The sequence below is a fragment of the Balearica regulorum genome, chromosome 1 (genome assembly GCF_011004875.1).
Source record: "Balearica regulorum gibbericeps isolate bBalReg1 chromosome 1, bBalReg1.pri, whole genome shotgun sequence".
In the NCBI taxonomy this organism is placed as follows: Eukaryota; Metazoa; Chordata; class Aves; order Gruiformes; family Gruidae; genus Balearica; species Balearica regulorum.
The window spans coordinates 163,386,167-163,409,999 of record NC_046184.1 but is presented as its reverse complement, the minus strand read 5'-3'; the positions used below and the strand labels follow the sequence as shown (position 1 = coordinate 163,409,999).

General features: G+C 37.4%; 1 protein-coding gene across 4 annotated transcripts in view; it reads left to right on the top strand.

Moving 5' to 3' along the window:
- The window catches only part of GPC5 (glypican 5), a 791,319-nt gene that overhangs the window by 393,782 nt on the left and 373,704 nt on the right, over positions 1-23,833 (top strand). The window contains exon 7 of one of the 4 annotated variants that reach the window (XM_075741513.1): positions 14,957-15,074. The exons of the other annotated variants lie outside the window; for them this stretch is intronic. Within the exon in view, the coding sequence (XP_075597628.1) occupies positions 14,957-14,983 (27 nt within the window). The 3' untranslated portion in view covers positions 14,984-15,074. Of the gene's footprint in view, positions 1-14,956; positions 15,075-23,833 lie in introns of those variants that run through there. 4 annotated transcript variants of the gene reach the window in all.

Sequence of the window (23,833 nt, the reverse complement as noted above, 5' to 3'; positions counted from 1 at the left end):
GTACTCCAGGTGGGGTCTCACCAGAGTGGAGTAGAGGGGCAGGATCACCTCCCTCGACCTGCTGGTCACACCTCTTTTGATGCAGCCCAGGACACGGTTGGCTTTCTGGGCTGCAAGCGCACACTGCTGGCTCATGTTGAGCTTCTCATCAATCAATACCCCCAAGTCCTTCTCCTCGGGGCTGCTTTCAATCCATTCCTCGCCCAGCCTATAGTCGGGCTTGAGATTGTGCCGACCCACATGCAGGACCTTGCACTTGGCCTTGTTGAACTTCATGTGGTTCACACGGGCCCACCTCTGCAGCCTGTCAAGGTCCCTCTGGATGGCATCCCTTCCCTCCAGCATGTCGACCACACCACACAGCTTGGTGTCGTTGGCAAACTTGCTGAGGGTGCACTCGATCCCACTGTCCACGTCGCCGATGTTAAACAGCGCTGGTCCCAGTACCGACCCCTGAGGAACACCACTCATCACTGTTCTCCACTTGGATGTTGAGCCGTTGGTCACAACTCTTTGAGTGTGACCCTCCAGCCAATTCCTTATCCACCGCGTGGTCCATCCGTCGAATCCATGTCTCTCCAATTTAGAGACAAGGATGTCATGCGGGACAGTGTCAAATGCCTTGCACAGGTCCAGGTAGATGACGTCAGTTGCCCTTCCCTTATCCACCGATGGTGTAACCCCATCATAGAAGGCCACCAAGTTTGTCAGGCAGGATTTGCCCCTAGTGAAGCCATGTTGGCTGTCACCAATCACCTCCTTATCTTCCATGTGCCTGAGCATAGTCTCCAGGAGGGTCTGCTCCATAATCTTGCCAGGCACGGAGGTGAGACTGACCAATATACTCTATTCCATTCCTTGTTGATAGCCAAATTTACAAAAATTGCATCTTTTTGGCAGTAACAGAAACTTCAGTACTATTTCTTACTTGATATATGCTCAATCTTTGACTATACAACTCTAATTATTGTTTCTGTATGAAAATACAGGCTAGGAACGTGTCATGTGGATCACTGAGTCCTGATGCGCACAGTCCATAACCATACAACAGATGCCTGGGTTAGAAGGATCTCACAGAGCATCCGTTCTGCTCTCCACAGAACCCAAATAACATCTTAGAAGTGAATGTTTTCTTCCCTAAAACTCTGACGAGAGTAGCACTGTTCAATCATTAAAACCAAAAATGTATTCACCAATAGCTGTAAGTGGACTATGTTTCTTATGATTGACCGAATGTTTCTGTCATTTCAGGAAACATACTTAGATCTTCTGATGCTTGTCTTCCTTATCATTAACCAAATAATACAAATCATACAGCTTTATGTTTTACTGAAAGTATTAATGCAAACTTATACTCCAACAGTATCTACAGGTGGCTTTAGCAGCAAGGATCCTCCACATGGTCTAGGGAAAATCTTTAACTGGGACATCCTAATTTGAGAAAGGTTTGATCATTTTGTTTTAGTTTTTATCCACACGTGGTCAAACATAAAAAAGCGATGTGTGCACAAATATATGGATGAACACAGGGACTGCCTTATTTCTCTTTATCCAAGTGTGTGTGTTGGGGTTTTTTCTTCATTGTCGGTAAGGAATTTAATAAAAACTTAGTAGAAATTTCTAGTTTCAAGTGTTTCCAAGCATGTGAGTGCATGTATTTACTGCAAATTTTTTTATGATCTAAAATACGCAGTATGTTTAGTACTCTGCTTTGAAGTTTAGGCAACAGCTGGGAACTTCTATCATTTATTCTCTTTTTCTTCACTTGACATCATCGTCAAAGTTAGATCAAATTTTTTGCTAAATACAGTACTAACATAATGAATGCTCTGAAATGAGACTTCATAAAACATAAATCTTGTCTTTTGTTTATATTATTTAATATTTTGTGGTTGTCTTTGTCAGGTAGAATTGAAGAAGAACTTCACAGAAATTGACCATATTTTTAGCCAGGCCAATCCAAAAATGCCTGAAATTGAAACACAATCTGTATAAGGTCATTCTCTATTTTATTTTTCTGTTTCCAAGTCTCCAGTTACTTCACTTGGTATAACTGTGTGCTTTATGGAGAAAAAAGTGATCCATTTTTGGTTATAAAGCATAGTTCATCACTTGGTGCACAGTTCACACTGACACTTTAAATTTCAATTTTACTGACATTATTTTGTTCATGAATTAGTGGGGTGTAAAAGATTGTAATTTGTACCTAACTTGAGTATTAAATACTCCAATACAACAGAATATTAAAAGTGAATGCAATTTTTCTTCCAAAGTTGTTCTGACAAAATATGAAAACTCAGCAGTAGTTGATTTTGTGAATATTTACGAATTTGACCAAACTGATGATTCGGAAAAAAAGGAATAAAAATAGTTCAATAGTTTCAAAATTAAATATTATAATTTTTCAATTATAAAATTATTTATTTCACAGTTTTAACTAATTTTATTAATTTTAACTAAATCCACAGACAAGTCAAAAATTTGTGGACCATTTTAGTTTGTCCACACAACAGATTGCAAAGAAGTCTACTTACTTTTTTCAGGGTTTTTTAAAAATTATTTAGCAGTTTTTAAAGCATTTTCACTTGATTTCCAAATCACTAAAAAACCCCCCACATCATTAAAAATGTTACTCAGCTCTATCACACTTATTTCCATATAATATTTGTTTCACAAGTAAGCTTCTTGTTTGAAGAAGTTACTATCTAAGGTTCTAATCCACAACATGCATTGACTTCAGATGAGAGCTATGTGTGAACTGTTTGAAGGCAAGACCTGGTGATAGACATTTAACCATACAAGAAAGTATACCTAGAAGGATGCAAAATCATATTTGGTGTTGGAATGTTGCCTGAAAATATCTTTGAGAGAACTTCTGGAAGAAATAAGTTTAAGAAGGGATTTGAGAACTTTTTCGTTACATTTTACAACAAAATCTTGCCAAGGTCATCTGTGGAAAACCAAATTTTGTCATAAAAGAGCAAGAAGGCGGGTAGTATTCTATAAATCTTGTTATTGCTGTTATTATCAAAGTTCAGTCTTCCAAAAACCTGAGCAAGAGCAGCCAACTGAGGATAAAAGGTTGCCTGCCTTCCACCATCATTACAAATATTATCTCGTCAGTAGAGCTTAGAGGTTTTCCAGTGCCCATAACATTCTCTGTTACATACTCAGTCAATAAAATAAGCCACACACACTTGAGCTTATTAGTATCACTATGATATCAAAGCAATTAAACATCATCATTTTCAGTAGACTGCACAGATTTTCACACTTGAAATTTATATTTGTCTTTTCCTGTCTTTGGCTTTTAAGGAGATGCTGACGTCTAACATTTTCTTACAGCTCTTGGATAAGTATCCTTCCTAATTGCTATTTAAAAATAGGTAACTACTAGTCTTCTTACCCCACCTTTCATTGGGCTGTCCTGTTTTAAGTAGGTATCAACTGAGAAGGCTTCTGAAAGAGACAGTTTTTCCTCTCCCCTGCCTGGCACAGCTGCACCTTTTGCACCTGCATGCACATCTACCCAGTCAGGCAGTGAACTGGATCAGGCAACTGATGCAAGCTAAAGCTGACATATTTGGAGGGTTTCTTTTACCACCAGTTAATTTTCAGTTTCAGCTCCCTGCCTGGCTGCACAAGCTCTACAAGGGCAAAAAAAGTGGGGAAAGTCAGGGACAAAGCAGAGGCAAGGAGGTATCTTTTAGTAGCAGTGCAAGATGATGATGATGATTACAGTGTTTGTAATACTGGTATCAGTATGAGGATCTACAAGGTCTATATTAATTTCACCTCCTTTCCTCCTGCATTTTACTGTATAGACAATTATATGTATTTGCGTAGAGACATAGTGAGCTGAAAAGTCAACAGAAAGTAGGTGGAGCACATGGCTGAAAGCAGAGAGGAAAAGATGGGGTGGGAGCAGGGTTTTCTAAATCTTATTTCTTTCATAGGAGCAAACCATTAGCTCAGACATATCTTGTACCTTTCTTAGAGTCTCAGAGGAAAAGAAGCTGCAAGGCTGTCAGAGCAGCACCATGACCCTGGCTGGTGCCCTCCTGTTCCCCTGGCTCTGGAGCTAATGATCACAGGGCTGCAGGGAGAGTAAATTCAGCTGATTAAACCCTCATCCCCACTCCCCAAAAAAAGGTTTCTGTCAGCGTGGACCAGCTGCTGCCAGGAGCGGTAGTGTCCCCCGTGGGGTGGCAGGACATGGCCTGGCAGCCAGGTCTTGTCCCGCCACCCCTACCAGCAGCAGGGCAGCCACCGGCACTGGGAAGACCCAGCCCTGGCCCTGAGCATTGGGCATCTCTCTGATGCCACTCCTGCTTACAGACTGAGGAAAGGAAAAAATGAGGTGAATAGTCATCAATGCCTGTTTTTTTAATAATAAAATTACAATACTTATAATAATGATACAGAAGAAAAGGGGTTTTGTTCGTCCATTCTGAAGTCCTTTGTATGAATCTACTTTGTCACCTGGTATCTTAAAGTCGTTTCAGTGCATATACTTGCACTTGTGACATGACTTAACTTTTCCCATAGACAGGAAAAAACCACGTTATTTTCTTCCATTTAAATCAGAGTGTTATCACACTTTCTGTTTGGTCTCAGTATGACCTGAAAGGAATTACAGGTTTGTCATGTGACATTGTACCATCGCAATCAGGAAAATTAGTGTTTCTGTCAGTTGTACAAGAAATTGTTTCTCATTTTCCGCATGTATTTGAAAAGTAGATGAAAACAAGACACAGTAAATCAAAATCAACCCATTCTCATCCTAATTATGTAATAGCTAAGCTTGGTGTCATTTATCAAATTGAACCTGTAGATTTTATTCTGTGCTGAATAAAATCAACCATATACCTTGAAGCCAGTCTGTATGAAACAAAACTGTCCCCTCTAAGCTAAGGTTTAAAAAGCTCAGTAATCCTAACACAGAGATATAATTAGTGCAATTATTTATAAAGAACAGATAACAATCTTTTAAAGAGGTATTTTAAAATTGAAGTCTTTTCATTTGATAGAATGGCCAGTATCTTTGCTTCATACAAACATGTGACTGATGATAGGCATATCTGTAAGCACTATAGTGACATAGAGTCTTTCTATATGACTTTTAATTACATATATTTACAGGCACTAGATGCAAACAAACAAACAAAACCATCTCTTAATGGTAATTAACTTCCAGTGCAGAAGTTTTGTCAACTTCGTAAAGGAAAAGTATATGAAGTAAATGATTTATCAGTTCCTTGCTATCTCCACCTTCAGAGATTTTGAGAGAATAAATGTTTATATACTGTGTCTGTTTAAGATTTTTATTGAATTCATACATACAGGTTACATACAGGATCCTGGTGAAGAGAACCTTCTGCTTTGGGGACATCATTTCTCTGAGAAATGGGTGATAAATAATAATTATAGAAAGCAGAGCAGACTGCAATATATAGGGTCTGTGATCACAATCACTGGCACAATAATGGGCCTTTGCATATTTGAGATTATAACTGGTCCGGTTTTAGTGTAAAAAGTGGAATAAATCAGTTTTGAAAACGTCAGGCCAAATCATCTCTGCCAATGATTAACCACCATTTACTTTGCAAATAACCAGAAACAGAATTACAATATTTATTCTAGACAGCATCATTTGAAACTCCATAAAAAGGAAAAAGGACTAACAATATGTTTGGAAGAGCTAGCTATATAGGGAGAGAAAAAGAATGTGACAGAGAAGGAAAGATAAAGCTGCATAGAATGATATCTTTTTTTTCCTGATAAGTCATCACATGTGAGGGACTTTGTGGGGTCAGACTTCGCTGAAGTTCTGTATACGGGGCTTACCCATCAATCGTTCCTGTAGATTTTCAGGTTAAGTGGCTAAGGGTTTGAGAATACTTATTACAAGTTGGATGTGCCTGATGCAGTTAGGCAGATTGTGCCTTCTTTCCCCCTTGCTCCCTTTCTTTATTTTTGCCCAGCCAGACTGACTGATCTTGTAAGTCAATGACAGATTCACTAGTGCCTTAATTTTAAGTTACGATAGCCTTTTAGAATGGTTTATTGTAAATCAATTTCCATTTTGATACTATGTCCTGTGCTGTCTTTTTTCCCTCTGGAAGCTTGTGTGACTCATTTCAGCCTTCTTGGGAAGGCACAAGCCCCAGGGACTCACAGCTACATAGGTGCATAGGTAGAAGAAGTAAGCAGCAACAGAGAAGTGCTGGTCACCTGTCTCGAGGGTTTTCTGATTTGGCATGTTGTCATTTGACCAACATTTGTCACATCAGACTGGTCTGAAATCCCCCTCCAGTCTGACTGAGTCAACCTCTGGGTGCAATGGGCACATCAAAATACTATTGACTTTTTCCCCTTGGGAGGGTTTGAGGATTTGGGGCGAGGGCCCAGCTTATATTGCACATGGGAGGGGATTTGAGTGACCTCACATCATCTACCTGTGTGCATGCACATGTGTGCATTGATTTTTTTTTTAAAAATGCCTTTTGTTTTGTAGATGCAGGGGCCTGTTCTATTAACCTGGTTTTGTTGCCTGGTTTGGGGGTTTTTTTTGGTTTTTTTTGTGTGTGTGTGTGTGAAAAGAAGAGTGGATTTCCTGTTCTGGGGAAGCATAGCAGAGGATAAAGTTTCAAGGCTGTTGATATCAGCTGCAGTGGTTCTGACTCCAGACTACCTATGCACATTCATATGTTTCCTGGTGTTATTCATTTATCTTCCTATTTATTCTACCAGGTAGCTTGCAGCAGTTGCCCCAGGCTTTGTGAAGTTGATCTAGATAGTTTGATTTCGTGCACATGATATGGTTCTCTAGACTCCTTTCAGACTTAAAGCAAGGTGCAATAAGCCATGGTAATCCTCATGTTTTTTAGAGATGCAGGCATGATAAATGTCCCTGAGTCCTTCAGCATTTAGTCAGTTGCCTGAAGGTATCTATCCATCTTTAGCTTCACAGGAGTTCGGTCTTGGCTGAAAACTGCAAGTCTCCAAATATGGGTATGTGGCCCAAAACAGCAGGAGGGTACCGTCACAGTGCACACTGGCCCTCTCATAACATAGAGACTGATGTTTTTTGAGGGAAATGGAAGCTGACATGTCTCTTTTGGAAGACCTAAGAGCTGAAGGAAACCAGATAGCTTGAATATGGTAGTAGATTGTGTCCACGAGTGCCCTACTGCCTACTCAGAGTTGAGGAGTTCAGCTTGGATGAAAGCCTGACTGATGCTGCGGATGTGATTGATGCAAACCATGTAAGTCTGATGCCGTGAAGTACAATCTTTTTAGACTTTGACTATCACCAGACCCAGGTTGAATTTGGTCACCTCAGAAGGCTGTCCTTGCCTATTAAGAATCTAAGTTTGGGAGATTACAACAGTGGGGAACATTTTCTCAATAGGCAGGGTTTCTTGGAAAGTGGAAGTTAATGCTGAAGAGTGTTTATTGGCTCCTAGAAAAGGATCTTGAATGTTGCTATTCCTAATTTAAAGCCTTGTGATTGCTACTAGTCTGAGAAGAACAGTAGCACAGGGTAAGATCTTACTGTAGGCACAGATGTCCCTTGTGCCAAATCTCCTGTCAAGAATAGAGGGAATTCCTGACAGGGAGGGTAGTACTCAGCTGTGCAAAAGGGAAACTCTGCTCTCTTTTGGGGAAGGCTTGGGATGTACCCATCATGGGTTGAGGAGATGGATATGTGGACGGACAGTGGGGGTGGCACGCTGGAGATCAAGCTGTAGCATGTTTTGGGAAGATAATGATGTGTGAAAATGGGATGGATGATGTGGAGTTCTAGGGGGTGCTCAGATTTGATTTTGAAAGGAAAAGAGCAGGCTAAGTATTTCAGAAGGAAAAAAAAGTAGAGCTTAATGTAAGTCTTGGTTGTGGCCTTACGTTGTCTAATATTGGCCCTGATCGACATGGTCATTTTGCCATTTATGTGGCCCAGAGCAGTTTTTCTGCAGGAGGCTGTGATTGTATATCATCAGCAGAGAGTGTAACTTTTCCTTTTCTCAAGACCACAGAGGGGGAAAAAAAATAATCAGATTTGTCTCCGTAGACTCATATGATTTTATCTGAATGGGACATATTTATGTCAAGGCAATGATTATTTTTGGGAGCAGAGTTTTAAAAACCCTGTTGTGATAGAGAAAACAAACTGTGTCAATAACAAAAAGTTACTTGCTTCAAGCATAAATCATTTTAAGATCATTATTTGTTCTTTGCAAACAATTGTAGCTCTGTTGCATTTCTTTGAAATGATTACATGGTGTGTTTTTTTAAATAAGATCTGCAGTTTCATTTTACTTCATATTGAGAGGATGCAATCAAACATGTAATACACAGTCTCAGATTCATGTTAATGATGATCCAGCAAATTGAGGCATTTTACTCTATTGTTCAGTTGTGTTTTGTGGTTAAACTGTAAAGCCTTATTTGAAATGATAACAATTTCAAAGCTTTCTTTAGGATTTATGTCTTTGCCAGTAATCTTGAGTTGATGAATTGATAATCAATGGTTAAAACAAATATCCTGAGCTCTAAGATTATTTAAAGATATTTATATATCTCTATCTATTCGTTTAATTTTATGGACAGTGAACTGATAAGAAAGGTGTGCACAAAACATCAGAAATCAATGGTTTTCACCAGAATAAGTAAGAGGAACTGAGAGGGGCGAGCATGACTTTAATTTACTGAATAACAATCTTGGGAGAAAATCTGTTCCTCTGCAGTTCTGGTAATGTGAATGGGAGTTATTTACATGTATTAGGAGGCCTGTTTTCCCCAAAGAGATCATACACTTTGTATCAGTTTCTGCTTAAATAGGCATCTTAGAATAGTTCTTTCTCCTTATTTAGATATGGGAAGGCAGAGAGGAAAATTAATTTCAGATGGCTTTAAGCAAATGTTAGAAAGGTTAACATTCACAGACTTCCAAATATCTTTTGGGCAGCTGACATTTTCAAATACTAAGCTTTTTCCTTTAGCTGAATTACAGTGCTGGGCAGAAAGCAATGGATGTGTGAAATGAAATATGCCATTCAAATACAGAAAAGAAGGGAAAAACTGCTTGTAACTATTACAGAGAATAAAAGGTAAAATTGAAAGCCTCTGCTACAAGCTGAGTGTTCTGTTTGAGGCATTTCATGTGGACTTGATATATTTTATGTATGAGAAATTCTTGGAAACTTTTTTCTCTCACCAAAATATCTCCAAGAGTAATTTATTTTCAGATGAGGAAATTGCCTATTCAAATGAGACAAAGATGTGGTTTAAAATTCCACAAAACCACATTGCAAGCTGAACTTGAACAGCAGGCAGTGTTACTAACTGGACTAACATGTCTGAGTACCATTTTGGATTCAAGATGCAGTCAATCTGTTAATTTTTTTGCTTTAAAACTGATATGCCTGTAGCATGCATCCCTATAGTATGGAAACTGAGTATGCATCACCACCATTCGTATGTGTATATATTAGACACACATGATTATTGCTGGAAGACAAAAAAAAAAAAAGAAAAAAAAAGATATTTCTGACTACAGTACAGATACATGACAATCATTGACCTAATTAAATACAAAGTGATAAAAAGTTTTGCAACAGCACTGCATCAAAATATCTTGAATTAATCCATTTGTACATTTGTATCATTTGTACTGTGAGTCCAATGTACCTTTGCAACAGGAAATAGGTTTTGCCTAGAGAAACATGAATATACAAATGTTGATGCCTCCAGTAACATCAATTTGCTAATCAGTCATGAACATTTTTGCAGCCTCCTAAGAAACTGGAGCCTGTGCAATAACACTGTGTCTACCGATGCTCCTAATAGCTTCTGGGAGTTTGTAGCCTTCTTCAGCCACATTTAACAAAGGAACAGACGTCACTGAGCAATGGGACATTGCAATGATTTTGACTACATTTATTCATGTGTGTCGTGGTTTTACCCCAGCTGGCAGCACCACGCAGCCGCTCGTTCACTCCCTCCCCATCGGGATCGGGGAGAGAATTGGAAGAGTAAAAGTGAGAAAACTCGTGGGTTGAGATAAAGACAGTTCAATAGGTAAAGCAAAAGCCGCGCGCACAAGCAAAGCAAAGCAAGGAATTCATTCACCACTTCCCATGGGCAGGCAGGTGTTCAGCCATCTCCAGGAAAGCAGGGTTCCATCACGCGTAATGGTTACTTGGGAAGACAAACGCCATTGCTCCAAATGCTGCCGCCCCCGCCCCTCTTCCCCCAAGCTCCTTATAAACTGAGCACGACGTCATATAGTGTGGAATACCCCTTTGGTCAGTTTGGGTCACCTGTCCTGTCTGTGTCTCCTCCCAACTTCTTGTGCACCCGCAGCCATCCCGCTGGCAGGGCAAGAAGCAAAAAAGGCCTTGGCCTCGTGTAAACACTGCTCAACAATAAGTCCATAGAACAAAAACATCTCTATATTATCAATGCTGTCTCCAGCACAAATCCAAAACATATCCCCACACTAGCTACTATGAAGAAAATCAACCCTCTCAGCTGAAACCAGGACAATGTGCCAAAAAGGAAGGTAGGAAGTTAGTAGTACTGAAGGCAGAGGAATTACTGCTAGAGGAAACTGAGGATATTGTAGGGAGGATTTGGTGATGAAAGTCTGCTAAATTATGACAAGCAGGGGATGTGGATATAGGGAGAACCTGATGTTACTGTTACTGGATGGGGAACTGCCAGAGAACAGAATTGCAGTGGGGTTGTTGTAAGGATAGGGTGGAGGTGACCTCTTGTTTTATTTCAATGAAAATAGACAGAGGGAACATATGGGAAGGGGGACATAAGTCTATGGCAAACTAGGTTTCACCATAGTTTTATGGTTTGTGGAACAGTTCAGAAGTCTTTAATTGATAAGATAGCGATAACAATGACAGCAGCGATATCGATAGCAGTAAAATTTCCACCATTAAGATATTGCCTTCTGTAAACAAAATAAAGATGAGTTTCTCTTCTACATTCATGAAGTTGGCTGTAATATACATGTCAAATCTAAGAACCATGCGCAGTTCATAAGGACCATAAGATAAACAACTCAGCTCTGCATTTTATTTCAGTAATGATTAGTCCTTGTTTTAAATATCACTGCATAAAGACGCACACGCAGCCCTTGCAGCAAGTACTCATGTCAAGTATCTTCTCAGCCATAACTACTAGGCTACCAAAGTGACCTTTTCATATATTTACTCACCCTGTTCCTTAAATTCTTTGCTGAGCAGTAAAAGCAGTTCCAAGAGAAGAATCTACACATAGGATGTGGTATCACAGTCACAACCTAAGAATGGGTGGGTACTTCGGTTATTTATCTGAAAGAATGGTTGTGATTCCTGGTTACTTAAACTCTGGAAAGAATGGTGGGATTTCACACTCCTCCATTTTTTCTCTGCACATTTAGTCTATGAGCCCTCTGCCAATGGACATCTCCATGCCTAGTGTCTAAGATATCTAACTGTTATTGTGAGCTCTATACAGAGCCCAGTTACCCAACTCAGTGTTGATTCTGCTGGATGCAAAGAGACCTTTGCTTAATTTGGCCCTGTATGTCTTTTCCAGAACTCCATTTCTAGTAAAATTAGAAGAACCCTGTGAGAAGAATATAATTTTCTATAAATTCACAAATGCTTCCAATTACTTTTTATAGGAACCTGTTTAGACTGTTAAGCTTATGACACCACAGATGACTTCTTTCCTTCCTTTTTTTATGGATCAAAAAGAAAGATAAATCTTGATACCTATAGATGTAAATCCAATACAATTAATAGATCTCCACACTTAATCTTCATTAGTTTATACATCCCTTCTTTTTATGGCTGATTGTGATTCAGAGTTTGTGTGTTGACTTTGAGATTAAAAAATCCAGCTTTTGGCTGTGATTTGACAGTATGTCAGCTAGTATTTACTCTTCACACTTTCTTGTCAACAGCGCTAACTGAAAGGACAAGATTGGATAAATACATTTGATTAAAACCCCATGTATTTCAAATAAAAGCTGAAGAATACTGTCTGTATAAAACCTAAGAAATACTTTAAAACCCGTATCTTCTAAGTTATTTAAGTACATAACTCATAGCAATAGATTTAAACTTACACTTAAATATTTTGTTGAATTATGCTCTAAATATAACTGAACATATGTCTGGTTCTCGGGAGCAGGAGCATTAAAGAGTGACAGCAGGCTAGACAAAGAAATTGAGTGCTAACTGTCTGAACAGCATATCTCAGTGAAAACAATGTACATGTAACATCAAAGCAGGGTTGTGTGACAAAAGCCTCTGTGACTCTTGTTGGGGATTGAAAAGGCAAAGTCATTCTTTAGAATATTTTGGTCCTATGGCAAATGCAGACTTTTTAATAACCTGCTGAAGCTCAAATACTTAATGATAAAATGTCCAAGATGATAGTGAAAGTTACTATCATTTAATCTACTCTTCAGTAAAAAATAACCAAGGTAAATTTTCAACTTTAAAACATTTTCTTATTCTGTACTGGAATAAAACCAAATCCTTTCATGGGATTTGGCTTTTAGTAGCATGACACTGAATGTTTGACTTGCAATCAATTATCCTAATGATTAAAGCACTCAGCTGAAGGTGGGCTGTTCACCTTCCTCTTTGTGTTCTGCTCATCTAAGAGAAGTCTGGAACCTCAGTCCACATTCTACCTAAACACCGTCATTATCAGCTCATTGACTGTCATAATTTTAATTTTAAAGTTCTACAGTGAATAACTTAATTGTTGTAAATTATACATTTGTTTTCCATTTTTAAAAAGTTACTTTGATACAAAAATGAACAAGAGGAGATGCCAGTCAGGTGTCTACAACTGTCATTTTCTTTGGTGTCTCAGTTGCCTACTATGACTATAATTTCAGTTCTGGTGTCAATTGTTAAAATAGCATATGGTATGGAGGTCTATTTTTCCAGTTTGGGAAATGGTGGAGACATAAGGCAATCAAACTCTATTTCTGATAAAACAGTGCTACTGTATAATGCAACTGAAATATCTGTATTCTTCATTTTGCTTGGTGTTCTTAGTCTTCTAGATATGTTTGGGGTTTTTAATAATCTTTTAAACAAAAATATAATTTTCTGTTAAAATGTAGATTGAAGGAAAAATTTGAGGTTAGGAAACAGTAGTAGAATCACACATGAAATAACAAAGAAATGCGGGAAGGATTAGGTAATCTAAAATGGAAACATTCTGATGTAGTTAGAAATCTCTGCAGACACAGTTGACCCAGGATCCTCTATATTTTTTGTGAAACCTTTAGAGATCCTTGAATGTATGTGTGTATGTGTGATATATGTATATTAATTTCATGTTGTTAGATTATTTTGTTGTAAAATTATTCTTTTTATAGCTGAAATAGTGATTTGCCTAAAATGTATATGGGTGTAAGAATGCACAGGTGGGGTCCTATAAGAATGCTATGGAAAAATGTCTTCAAAACAAAAGCATTGCCATTGGATGAATTTCTTACCTACTCTCAAAAGCGCTCAAGTAAAGAACTTCTATCCTGACTCTGCAACACCTCTGAGTCCCAAATTTCATCTGATCAAAAGCTTCAATACTACTCCTTAAGAAATAGATGTGCTGTTAGTTTTGTGTATTGTTATATCTAGCCATTGACAGGAAGCCAGAAATTCCTCTTTCTGAAAGAAAGTTTAGAGCAAGGTGACAATAGCTATCTGTTGAAAGGTCTGATAAAAAAAAAAAAAAAAATCACTGTTCTGCAGACCTGCTACCCAGCTTTACTTATGCCGATGAGTACGTGCAGTGAAGGCCAGATGCAGGCATATGACCTCTGAAAGCCAACTGCCAACTTGTGTTTGGTTTCGTATGACTTTTTTAACTGGAAGTTTATATTGTTTATTACAAAACCCAGCTAATATCATGTGCAGCATATCAATGATGTTATTAAGTCTTAATAAATGTATATATCTTTTACATTGAATGACGTTTGTGGCTATAAGCTTTCCCTCTAAAGCACGTTGGAAAAAACTGTCTTCAAAATTTTTAGGAAGAGTGATAACAGCTACAGGTATGCAAATATTGATATGAAAAGAGAAGTATTTAAAGTATAGTAAAGGGGAAGGAAAGGGAGAATAGGAAATAAAAGAAAGCTGAAGGAGAAAATGGGAGAAGGAAGGAAGGAAGGAAGGAAGGAAGGAAGCAAGGAAGGAAGGAAGGAAGGGAGGGAGGGAGGGAGAGAGGGGCACGTGGGGGATAAAAGTAAAACTAAAACCAGAAAAATACAGATGATAGGAAAAGACAAGAAGAACAGAAGATGTCAAAGACTTAGAAATATGTACCACTAATCTGAGCTGTTTGGGACAAGTGGAGCTTTCTGACTGGTGCTTTCAGAGAGGAGTACAAAAGAAATAGAGAGGAAGGAAAATGAATTAATTTTGATGTCTGAATGGAGCCTGTATATACCATTTCACAGGTTGAGAGCAAGAGGAAGCACTCAGTAATCTGAGTACGGACTCAGATTTTTTTCTTGTGTAAGTAAGTGCAGATTTAATAACTACTGGGGACTTACAGTGGGGCCACAAGCTGTACTTGGAATGCTAATGAAGATGAAGAAGGCAAGGAGCAGTACAATTCTCTAGTTCTCTAGTAGATCAGCTTGCTTTATTTTAGCAGTCATTTTGTCCCAGTAGTTAAGGCTGGTTATGGGTTTTGTGATTGTCTTACATATAATATGGTTTATAATAAGGTTATTATATAGCCATACATATAATAAGGTTTATAAAATTCGAAGATATGAATGTGCTTCGTGATGGGGAAATTCTAAACTTTGAGCATAGTTTTTGAAGTGTGAGGGCAGGGAGTTGTCAATTTTTCTTCCAGTCCAACAGTTGCATTTTTTATTTTCTTGAATTTTTCCTTTCCCTCTTTCCTTTTGCAGATCTATTTGTTTGCTTGGATTTCCTGAACTACAATGACCTTGCTTAACGCCTCAGAGCATTCTCTGTGTTCAGTGGTACTTGTACTTTGTCAGACCTGTTCTACTCATCTGTAGTACTTGAAAACTTTATATAAGAAGACATGGGACTTAACTTTGTTGTGCTTGTTTCTAAAATTCTTTCTGAGATCACTGAGAACTGATGCACAGAGAATGCAGCCTCGGAGGGAAAAGGGCTTTCACTCTGCATTTGCTTTAAAGCTGTTTCACTGTTGCCATAACTATGCTAAGATTATGGAAACTGGATACATGTTCTCTTTTGCTGGCAAGAATGCACGGTCACTGCATATATGAGATCAGTTAGTAATTGTAAAGTATATTCTGCATAGTTTGAGGACCAGACTTAATGTTTTTTACACTTTCTGTTCAGCATATATCCGTCTTGCACAGCCTTTCACAAGGCTTTTTCCTATGTAATAACCACTAGAATCTGCTTATAGCTTAGCAGGATACTTTCACTTGTCAAATCTTTCCCCTGCATTTTACTGCTGCCTTTGCCAATGGCACTGCAAAAATGCTGAAATTTTATGAGACTAAAGGAACAAGAGTTCTCTTTGGAATAGATTTTTATTTCTTGAAATATATATTGTATCAAATTAATAAAGGACAAGAATCCTCTAGATGAGGTTGGTAAGGAATTGACATATAGTGAATATACTCTCATTTAATTTTGAGTTGTAATACAGTATTAAAACAAATTTAACTCTTAATTGACTAAACATACAGGATTTCTTACTTTCTTACTTCATTTGGTTTTTTTATAATTTTATATTTCACTTGAGCTATTATAGCAAGTTTACACTGAATCCTTTCTTGCTTCTTGCCATTTCTATTTCTGTCTGGGGTATTGCATTTGTATATGTTATCTGTAACAGTTGGGGGACAGTGGAACAGTTGAGACACTAAGAAACGAGCATGACCTTTAAGTTTCATATTTGTTAAAAAGACTGCAATTCACAAAACCAGAAAACATTTTAGAAGCAGCAATGACTTAAAATCAATTTCCTTTAAGAATATCCACGATAATTTTATTCCATTATAATTTCTACTTTCACACTTTTGCTTGTCATAAAAGAATTATTCTGATGTTTGCCAGATGGGATGTGAATGGCACTAGTCACTGGGCTATAACATTAAGATGCCCAGAGTGTCTTGACTTCCCAAAAACTTTGAACTGCCACAAGGTATATATGCCTGGAATGCTCTCTGTGTGTGAATAAAATTTACCTGTGAGAGGAAAAAAGAACAAAAAACATTAATGGCCTGAGTGGGAGTGTTACCCTTTTTGCTTTAGAACATAGGTTGTTGATTAAGTGGCTATACTAGCTGCCATTCAAATCAATAAATAACATTCAAGGGAATTTGTATTTTGGTCTTATCGCTGCTTAGGGATAGGCTAGATACGCTATTAATTCTGGTCTTGATGCAATATTGTGACTTAATTTTACATTTTACATTTTACACAGTCAGCAGCTCCATGCTTTTTTGTTATTACAGAAAGACATTGTTACATGTTTTAATGTATTGTTGACCAAATGTGATTGGAAAGTCTATTTCAACTCTCACCAGAGAAAGTATCTTTGCTTCTGGGCTAAGGCTATAAGGAAATGTCTCCGATGGTCACATTTTTTGTATGGTTGCCCCTTGTACAAAAAACATTTAACACTTCAGAATTTTGAAAGCACAGATGATAATTTCTGTCATTTAGTATAGAGTTCAAAATTGGGAATTGACAGATTTCTTGCTTTGTTATATGCCATTGCTAGCACTCACCTAGGTTACTGTCCTAGATAGAATCATGGTTTTAATTTTCTCAGTGAGCTTGCCCACATGTTGACCCCAGGCTTATGCATTTATATATTATGTGCAACAGTAATTTGCTCATTTTCTTTTCGGTATCTGAGCACCGCTCAGATTTGATTTTTCTGCCTTGATTGATTTCCAGTAGGTGGCATACATGGCTAATAAAGCTCTGTGAACCTTTACTAGTTGGAGTGGTTTTATACTTCATTCAAGAGAAAATGGTATTTCAATACCAACCCAGATTACTAATTAAAAATAATAATTACTTTAATTACAACTTCTTCACATATTTTTATTTCTCTTTCAACTAGACTCAGATAGTTTTTTGAACATAGACTTTTTTTTAAGAAAATCTTGTAATCCTTCAGGATCTGCCCATTCTCAAAGAATGCTCTTGCTTTCACATCACAATTTCTAGATGTTATACAGATATTAGGCACTAATTTTAATGGAAAAATGAAAACAATCATCAGAGGTAAACATTTGTAATTTCTAATTTGAAATGGGAGTTATATAAGGAATAAAATGCATTAGTTCCTTAGACTGGCTAAAGTTTCTGATTATTTCTACACATTTAATTTGGTCCATAAGAACTTTTTATCAATAACATAGGCACAGTTCTAACCCATGACCATCATAAACATGCTACTAGTGTATAGTGCAGACAAGTCCTCTGAACACTCCCACTTCCTTCACCTGAGATCTGTGCTTTTAGGTTGCTGTTTTGCTAGCTGATTAGTTGACCATGGTCAAACAGAACTAAACTTTCCCTTCTTCTTTTTGAAATGGCTGTTAGTCATTGATTTCTAAAGACGTGTACAGAAATGTTGGACTCCAGTCCCTCTATCAAATTTGTCTGTGATTCACTAATGCTTTTAAAAATTATTAGGGTTGTACTGGCAGACAGACAATGAAACAACACAAATTTCTAGCTCTCCTGTCTTTGGGGAAAAGTTGAAATATGCAAATACAGTTCCCCCAAAAAGCACTTGAAAACTGTTATTTTCAGTATTGTGGATTGAACCAGTCTGGTCCAGTCATTATTCTCAAGAACAGTATCCTGATTAGATTTTGAAATTCTGGGAAATGAGAGGAACATATAGCACCAGTGATTTATAAATCTTTTATAAAAGCCAATGGTTTGGCCACCCTACAAACTTCCCAGCCTGTTTTAGCCCTGAAATTGTATTACAGGAAACATATCCATATGATCCCACTGCCTATGCGGAGAAGCTCTGCTTAGTTGTAGGGTAGATCCCTTAGATAATAGAGAAATCAGTGATTAAAAAATTGCCTTTGTGGAGGTCCTAAATCTAAATCTCTGAGACTCAGAAATCTCAGAATAATAACCAACTGTCTGGAGGTGCTGACTTCTGGCTGTGGGATGACATACCTCCCCATAGATGGTTACAGCTATCGGTGACAGGGATGTAGGCAGGAAGTTAAACGGATGGAGAGGGTACCAGTTTGAAGGAGTTGCAGGAAAAACTCCTGCTTGGGGACTGTAAAGTGGAGGCATAGCTAGGGTCCTAGTGCGGGAATCGGAGAGTGTAGGGTATGAAGGTTATGTTTTCCTCCTGTATGGAAGAAGGAACCCATCTGGGATGCATATGTACCTCCCAGTACCAAAAGCTGTGAGCAGCAGTGTTACCTAGGAAGACTGTAGTATTTACTGTGGGTTTATAATTGAGAGGAAAACTTGGAAACATGCATTAAAATTATTTAATCTAATGAGCTTTGGTTTTATAACTTTTCTGATTACTTCATGGTTTGGCATCAGAAATTTTGGACATGCTGAAATTTAATCCTTGCAGTTTTCAGTTTTGCTAACAAAGCAGAATAAGCCAAATGATTGTAAAAACTACTGGATACTTTATAAAAGCTATTCTAAAACCAACTATTTCAACTGTTATTCATGGAATAAGAGGAAGTTCTCAAAAGCTGTGGTAATAGTAGACCTATGTATTTCTTGTCCTGAATCAAGACTGATGCAGCAAAGATGTCACAGGGAGTAAGATCTGGAATACAACATGAAGAAAAGACTTCAAAGAGTGTTATTATATTCCTATATGCATATTCCTGTACACAGCGTGCTGTGCAGCTAAATTATGAGCACTTAGAAGATAAATTACTGTTAAATAATGAAAATCTATCCTCAAGTGCATGCAAAGTGTTGAGTGTAATTAGGAATAGTGGTGGCACTGGTCAGAGACAAGATAAATTAACGATGTAAAAAGGGTAAAAAGAATTAACACCAGATATTGTATTATAAATGTAATGCAGTAGGTAGCAGAAAAGGCATAGTAATTCTGTCTAGTGCCCTTATGTGACAGTGATTCCATTTGAAAATCAGTCAAATGGGAAAATGCAAAGTGAATATGATCATGCAGAGATTGATTACATTGTTCAGAGCAAAAAGATGTAAGCAGGAGAACCTCACTGAATAATCTGCTGACTTTTTCTCCTCCCTTTCCTCCAACTGGAAGGGTTTTTTTATTTCCGTTTTGTATTTTATACTTTATTTTTATCTTTTTGTTCAAGAGAAGCAGTAAGAGCCCTTCTCTCATTTAGAAGTGTAGAAGCTGTGATCCTGCTGGGGAAAGGTTCCAGAGCTCAGGTCCTGCTCACTTGGAGCACTGGCTGATTGATTGCTCTTCAAAGTATCTGTATAATGGTGTTAGTCTTCTGGTAGTATAGCAGTCTAAATGAATTAAAATTCACAGGAGTACTATCAGTTGCACAAGGCAGCTTTCTCCATAAACTGAATTAACAGACCAGATCTGCTCTTCCATGTCTTTGAAGATACAGATAGTAAAATAACAATAATTAAAAAAAAAAAAAAATCTACTTAGTTTGATACAGAAATAGTTATGGAACTGGTAATGGATCATTTTAGATTTCTTAAGATTTTAGACCTACTGGTCTTCTAAACAGTAAGCAACATACCAATATATTAAGCTTTTTATTGAGCTATACTTTACAGTATTTAAGAACCCCAAGGAACAAGTGTACAATCAGAGACATATTGTTAGAAGTTCAATCTTTTAATCATAGGGATTATTCGAAGTTTAAAATAAGCTGTAATATATGAAAATAAAATCCTGATGTATGGTTCTTGGCAGATCCCTGAACAAAATCCACATATCATGAAGATTAAACTTGTAATCTGCCAATGAAATATGGAAACTGTTCTCTCCTGAAATTGAATATGTATGCAGTTTCAAGCGGGATATCTGGAAGAAGTAGTTAGGATGCTAAAGTAAATATATGTTCTGTGTAATTTCTGAATATACCTTGCTAGAATATTGGCATGTAGAAGGCTATAAGCACAAAAGTACTCCACTGAAACCAAGTCTGAGTCTACTGTTACTGTGCACAAACCGCAGCAGTATCACCCGTGTTGAGTCAGAGTCTTGTGTCTAAAAGCAGAATAAAATGGTTATGGCTGTGTTTATAGATGTTATGGCTGCTGGAACTGGCAGAGACAGGACAGATCTTTGCCACCAGATGATTCCAAATAAACTACTTTTCCATCAAAAGATTTTCCTTCATCTGTAGCATGATCTCAACAGCTGATATCACCCCTTTTCATCCCCAAGGATGGAGGCATTATGGTTGATGTTAATGCCTAATTTCCTAAGTCCAGGAAATCAGAAGTGCTCCCACATTACATAGTCCTGATATAGCCTAAATGTCTGTGGACTGTGTTGAGGAGATAAGATAACATAAATAAAACAGCTTTGAGCTCTTCAGCTTGCTGATCTGATAAAGTATAGGTCAAAATTCTCTAAGTAAGTGATGAAAAAAAAGTCACAGGGTTCAACTGCCGAGTTAGTACATCGTGCCATTTCTTAAAGATGAGTATATATGACATGTAGATGCGCTTTAATCTTTGCATATAAACAAGCATCTGATACATCTAGATGGAATACTGGTGGAACCTTCTTAAGTAGCTGTCATTCAATAATCATAATTTTGTCAGTGTTGTCTATCACTGTTTATTCTCATTAGTTGTTGCTCCAGTAGTTCAATAGGATGACTTGCCTTAGAGCATACTCCAATACTTAACACTTCTATTTCACAGAGATTACTTCTCCGTTCTTTGATATCAGAAGTGTGTGCTTTTCATCAATAGTGTAGGGATGAGTGGCAGCCCCTCAGCTTTCCTTGATCCTCCTGAAAAGCTCCTCAACAATCTGTCCAAAGTGGTACTGCCAGATGTCCTGGTCCTTCCAGCCATCCAGGGCTGCTCGTCAGCAAATGGCCAAGCAGGGAATCTGACAAGATGGCTCAGGCTCCGCAGTTCAGCCTCCCACGTGTCACTTCTACATCATCTGGTCACTGGTATGACAAGATGGTGTGTGTAGCTCTCCATTCCCTGCATTGAACTCCAGCTGCTCCATCACTGGGGACATCCTCTTAGTGAAAATTCTTCTACACGATTTGAGACAGAGCTACTGATACTTTCAAACCTCAAAGGTGTAGTAAGGAAACTTCATGCCTGATATGGATTTCGCAAGGTGGTTCCTCTCTGATTAAGTTCCATCTGTTGCTTTCTTTACCTCAGCTCCTGCTTGCTACTTGGTTCCCTTTTTGGAAAGAAGTAACAGGATCCAGTGATATGTTGCCATATTTGTACCTTTTGAATTCGTCCCTGGCCTCAATTTGTTACCTACTCCACTGCTCTCAGTTTGTAGGTAGAGGGGTCACAGAACACCATTTTTCTTTCCAGTTGCTGCCCTCCCTTTTTTTTTTTTAGATTAAAAAGGAAAAAGAAAAAAAAAAACCAAACCAAAACAATTAGCATGCAAATCACATCTGATCACGATAATATCGGAGGTGATTATGGAACTTAATTTTAATACTAATAGATCTACCTCAAAACTTTCTGCACCTTCTCTCAGCTCATTTAAAATTGTACATGGCACTGTATTTTTAAAGAAGAGAATACTTTCCTAACTCTAGTGACAGCACTGGGCGTAAAGACACTTTGTCCTTTCTTTTCTTTCACTACATGGGTGAGAGATTTTGGCTTTAAAGGCTGCTGCTGTTCCATTATGGCAGATGTCAACAAGGGCATTTAATAAAGCAACTTTGCAAACGAGTTTGTTGTTGAGCTTTCCAGGAGGGGACTTCTGTGGGTGCAGCATGTTATTCCTGGTTAGATCACTGGTTGCATAATTATAGTGTGTTTACCTTGATGCCAGCAAAATGCTCAGTTATGTGTAGCTTTAGAAAAAAACCACACAGTCTCTTTAATGTTTTGAATGGATAAAATGTCCAAAACAGTCTAACTAGCTGCTCTTTTTCCCAGGCTTGTGGACTGAAATAGCTAAATCAATGACAGTGAGGTTTTAGGCTATTGAAAGTCCTCTATGTATTCTTTCTATCTCTTCTCCTTGCCAAGCACTGAATTGATCTAATTGTCATTATTACTTTCATATAAGAAAGTACCCTATTTAGAAAAAGAACAGAGTAAATCCTCAAATTCCCCAAAGTTGAGAGAGAGTAAAATGAAGATTCTGATTACAATGACTAATATTACTTATACAGTAGTATAGATTTTTACTTCGTCATTTCTAATTGTACAGAAAAAGCAATAATTTCAAATCTACAGGTATGACTAAGACACATAATTAATGCATTAGGTTGAAAGAAGGAGCACAAATTTATTTTTAAATTCACAAAAATGAAAACACTCTGAATGCATCACCTGCTCACTGACCCAATGTTTTGTAGGTTGCATATCAGTAGTGAGCACTACAGATAAATTTGAAGGTTTTAAAGAACGCTTGCATACATAGTGATGGAGGGAAAATGCTGGTGGTGTGTTTTCTCCAAGTTACAGTTCTTGATTCTGTTTGTCCTTTGTTCATCTTATAAATTGTTATGAAGCAGTATGTGATGAAAACAGAAAAAGCGGAAAAAAAAAATTATATTGAAATATATGAAGTTTTAATGTTCACAGTTTTGGATGAATTTACTGGTTTAGAGCATTACCCACTTCAATGTGAGTTAATTTTGATAAGGAAAGTTTCATGTGGAGCTTTGTGATGGTCCAAAAACTGATGCCAGATGAAGTTTTCTTTCAGATTGAATACTGAAATGCAGAATTTGAGCAAGATTCAATTCTTTTGCTATTCTGGACTTTTCAAAGTTTACATATCCCGTACAGGAAACCATTAATTAGAGTTTTGCTTGCATTCCTGTATTTGATCACACTAAATGAGACTCTTTTCAAAGTGTATGTTCACGATACCTAGGAGGGAACCTGTTATAGCATAACTGCTAACACAAATCCAGAAACACTTTTCTTTTCATACAGTCTTATTACTGAAACTTATTACTAGTTCTTATTACTGAAAGCTGCTACAGGTGCTATGCACAAAATAAGCCAGCCTTTTACTCAGACCCAGTAGCACAGCTGGTGACACAGAGCATTTCTGTCTCTTTGTACCCATCTGGCAGTGAAGTAAATCAGATAAACTGCTCATGAATCAATTCTTTCAAACTGGAATAATTTAAAGCATGGCATGACTCTAAAAGTAGCATTTTAAAATGTCAGTAGAGGCCAGTTTGTATATTTAATCAGAAAATAAGAAAGAAAGAAATTCAGAATAGATTAAATTCTCTGGCGTGGTTCTGCACACAATTTGTTTCAATGCTTAAATACTGTCATTTTCAAATTCCTTTTATTCAATTTTCATATCCTGTTAGGTACTTTAATGTTTTTGAATCTCTGAGAAAAACTAGAAGATGACTATTTATTTGTTAATAGCTTAACTATTTTTCTTATTCTTACTATATTATGAAATTTACAGAATTTATTAGCTCACTTTTAATAGGATATTTACTTTATATGCTATAAATGAATGGAATATTATCACAAAACAGTGTGTAACCATGGCCTTATTAATAGCTTTCTAAATTAACTTTCCATTTTCTTAGAGAGAAAATAATGATTAAGTAGTTGCACTTCTTCCTTATCTTGCATTTAAACAATTTTTAGTCCCTTAT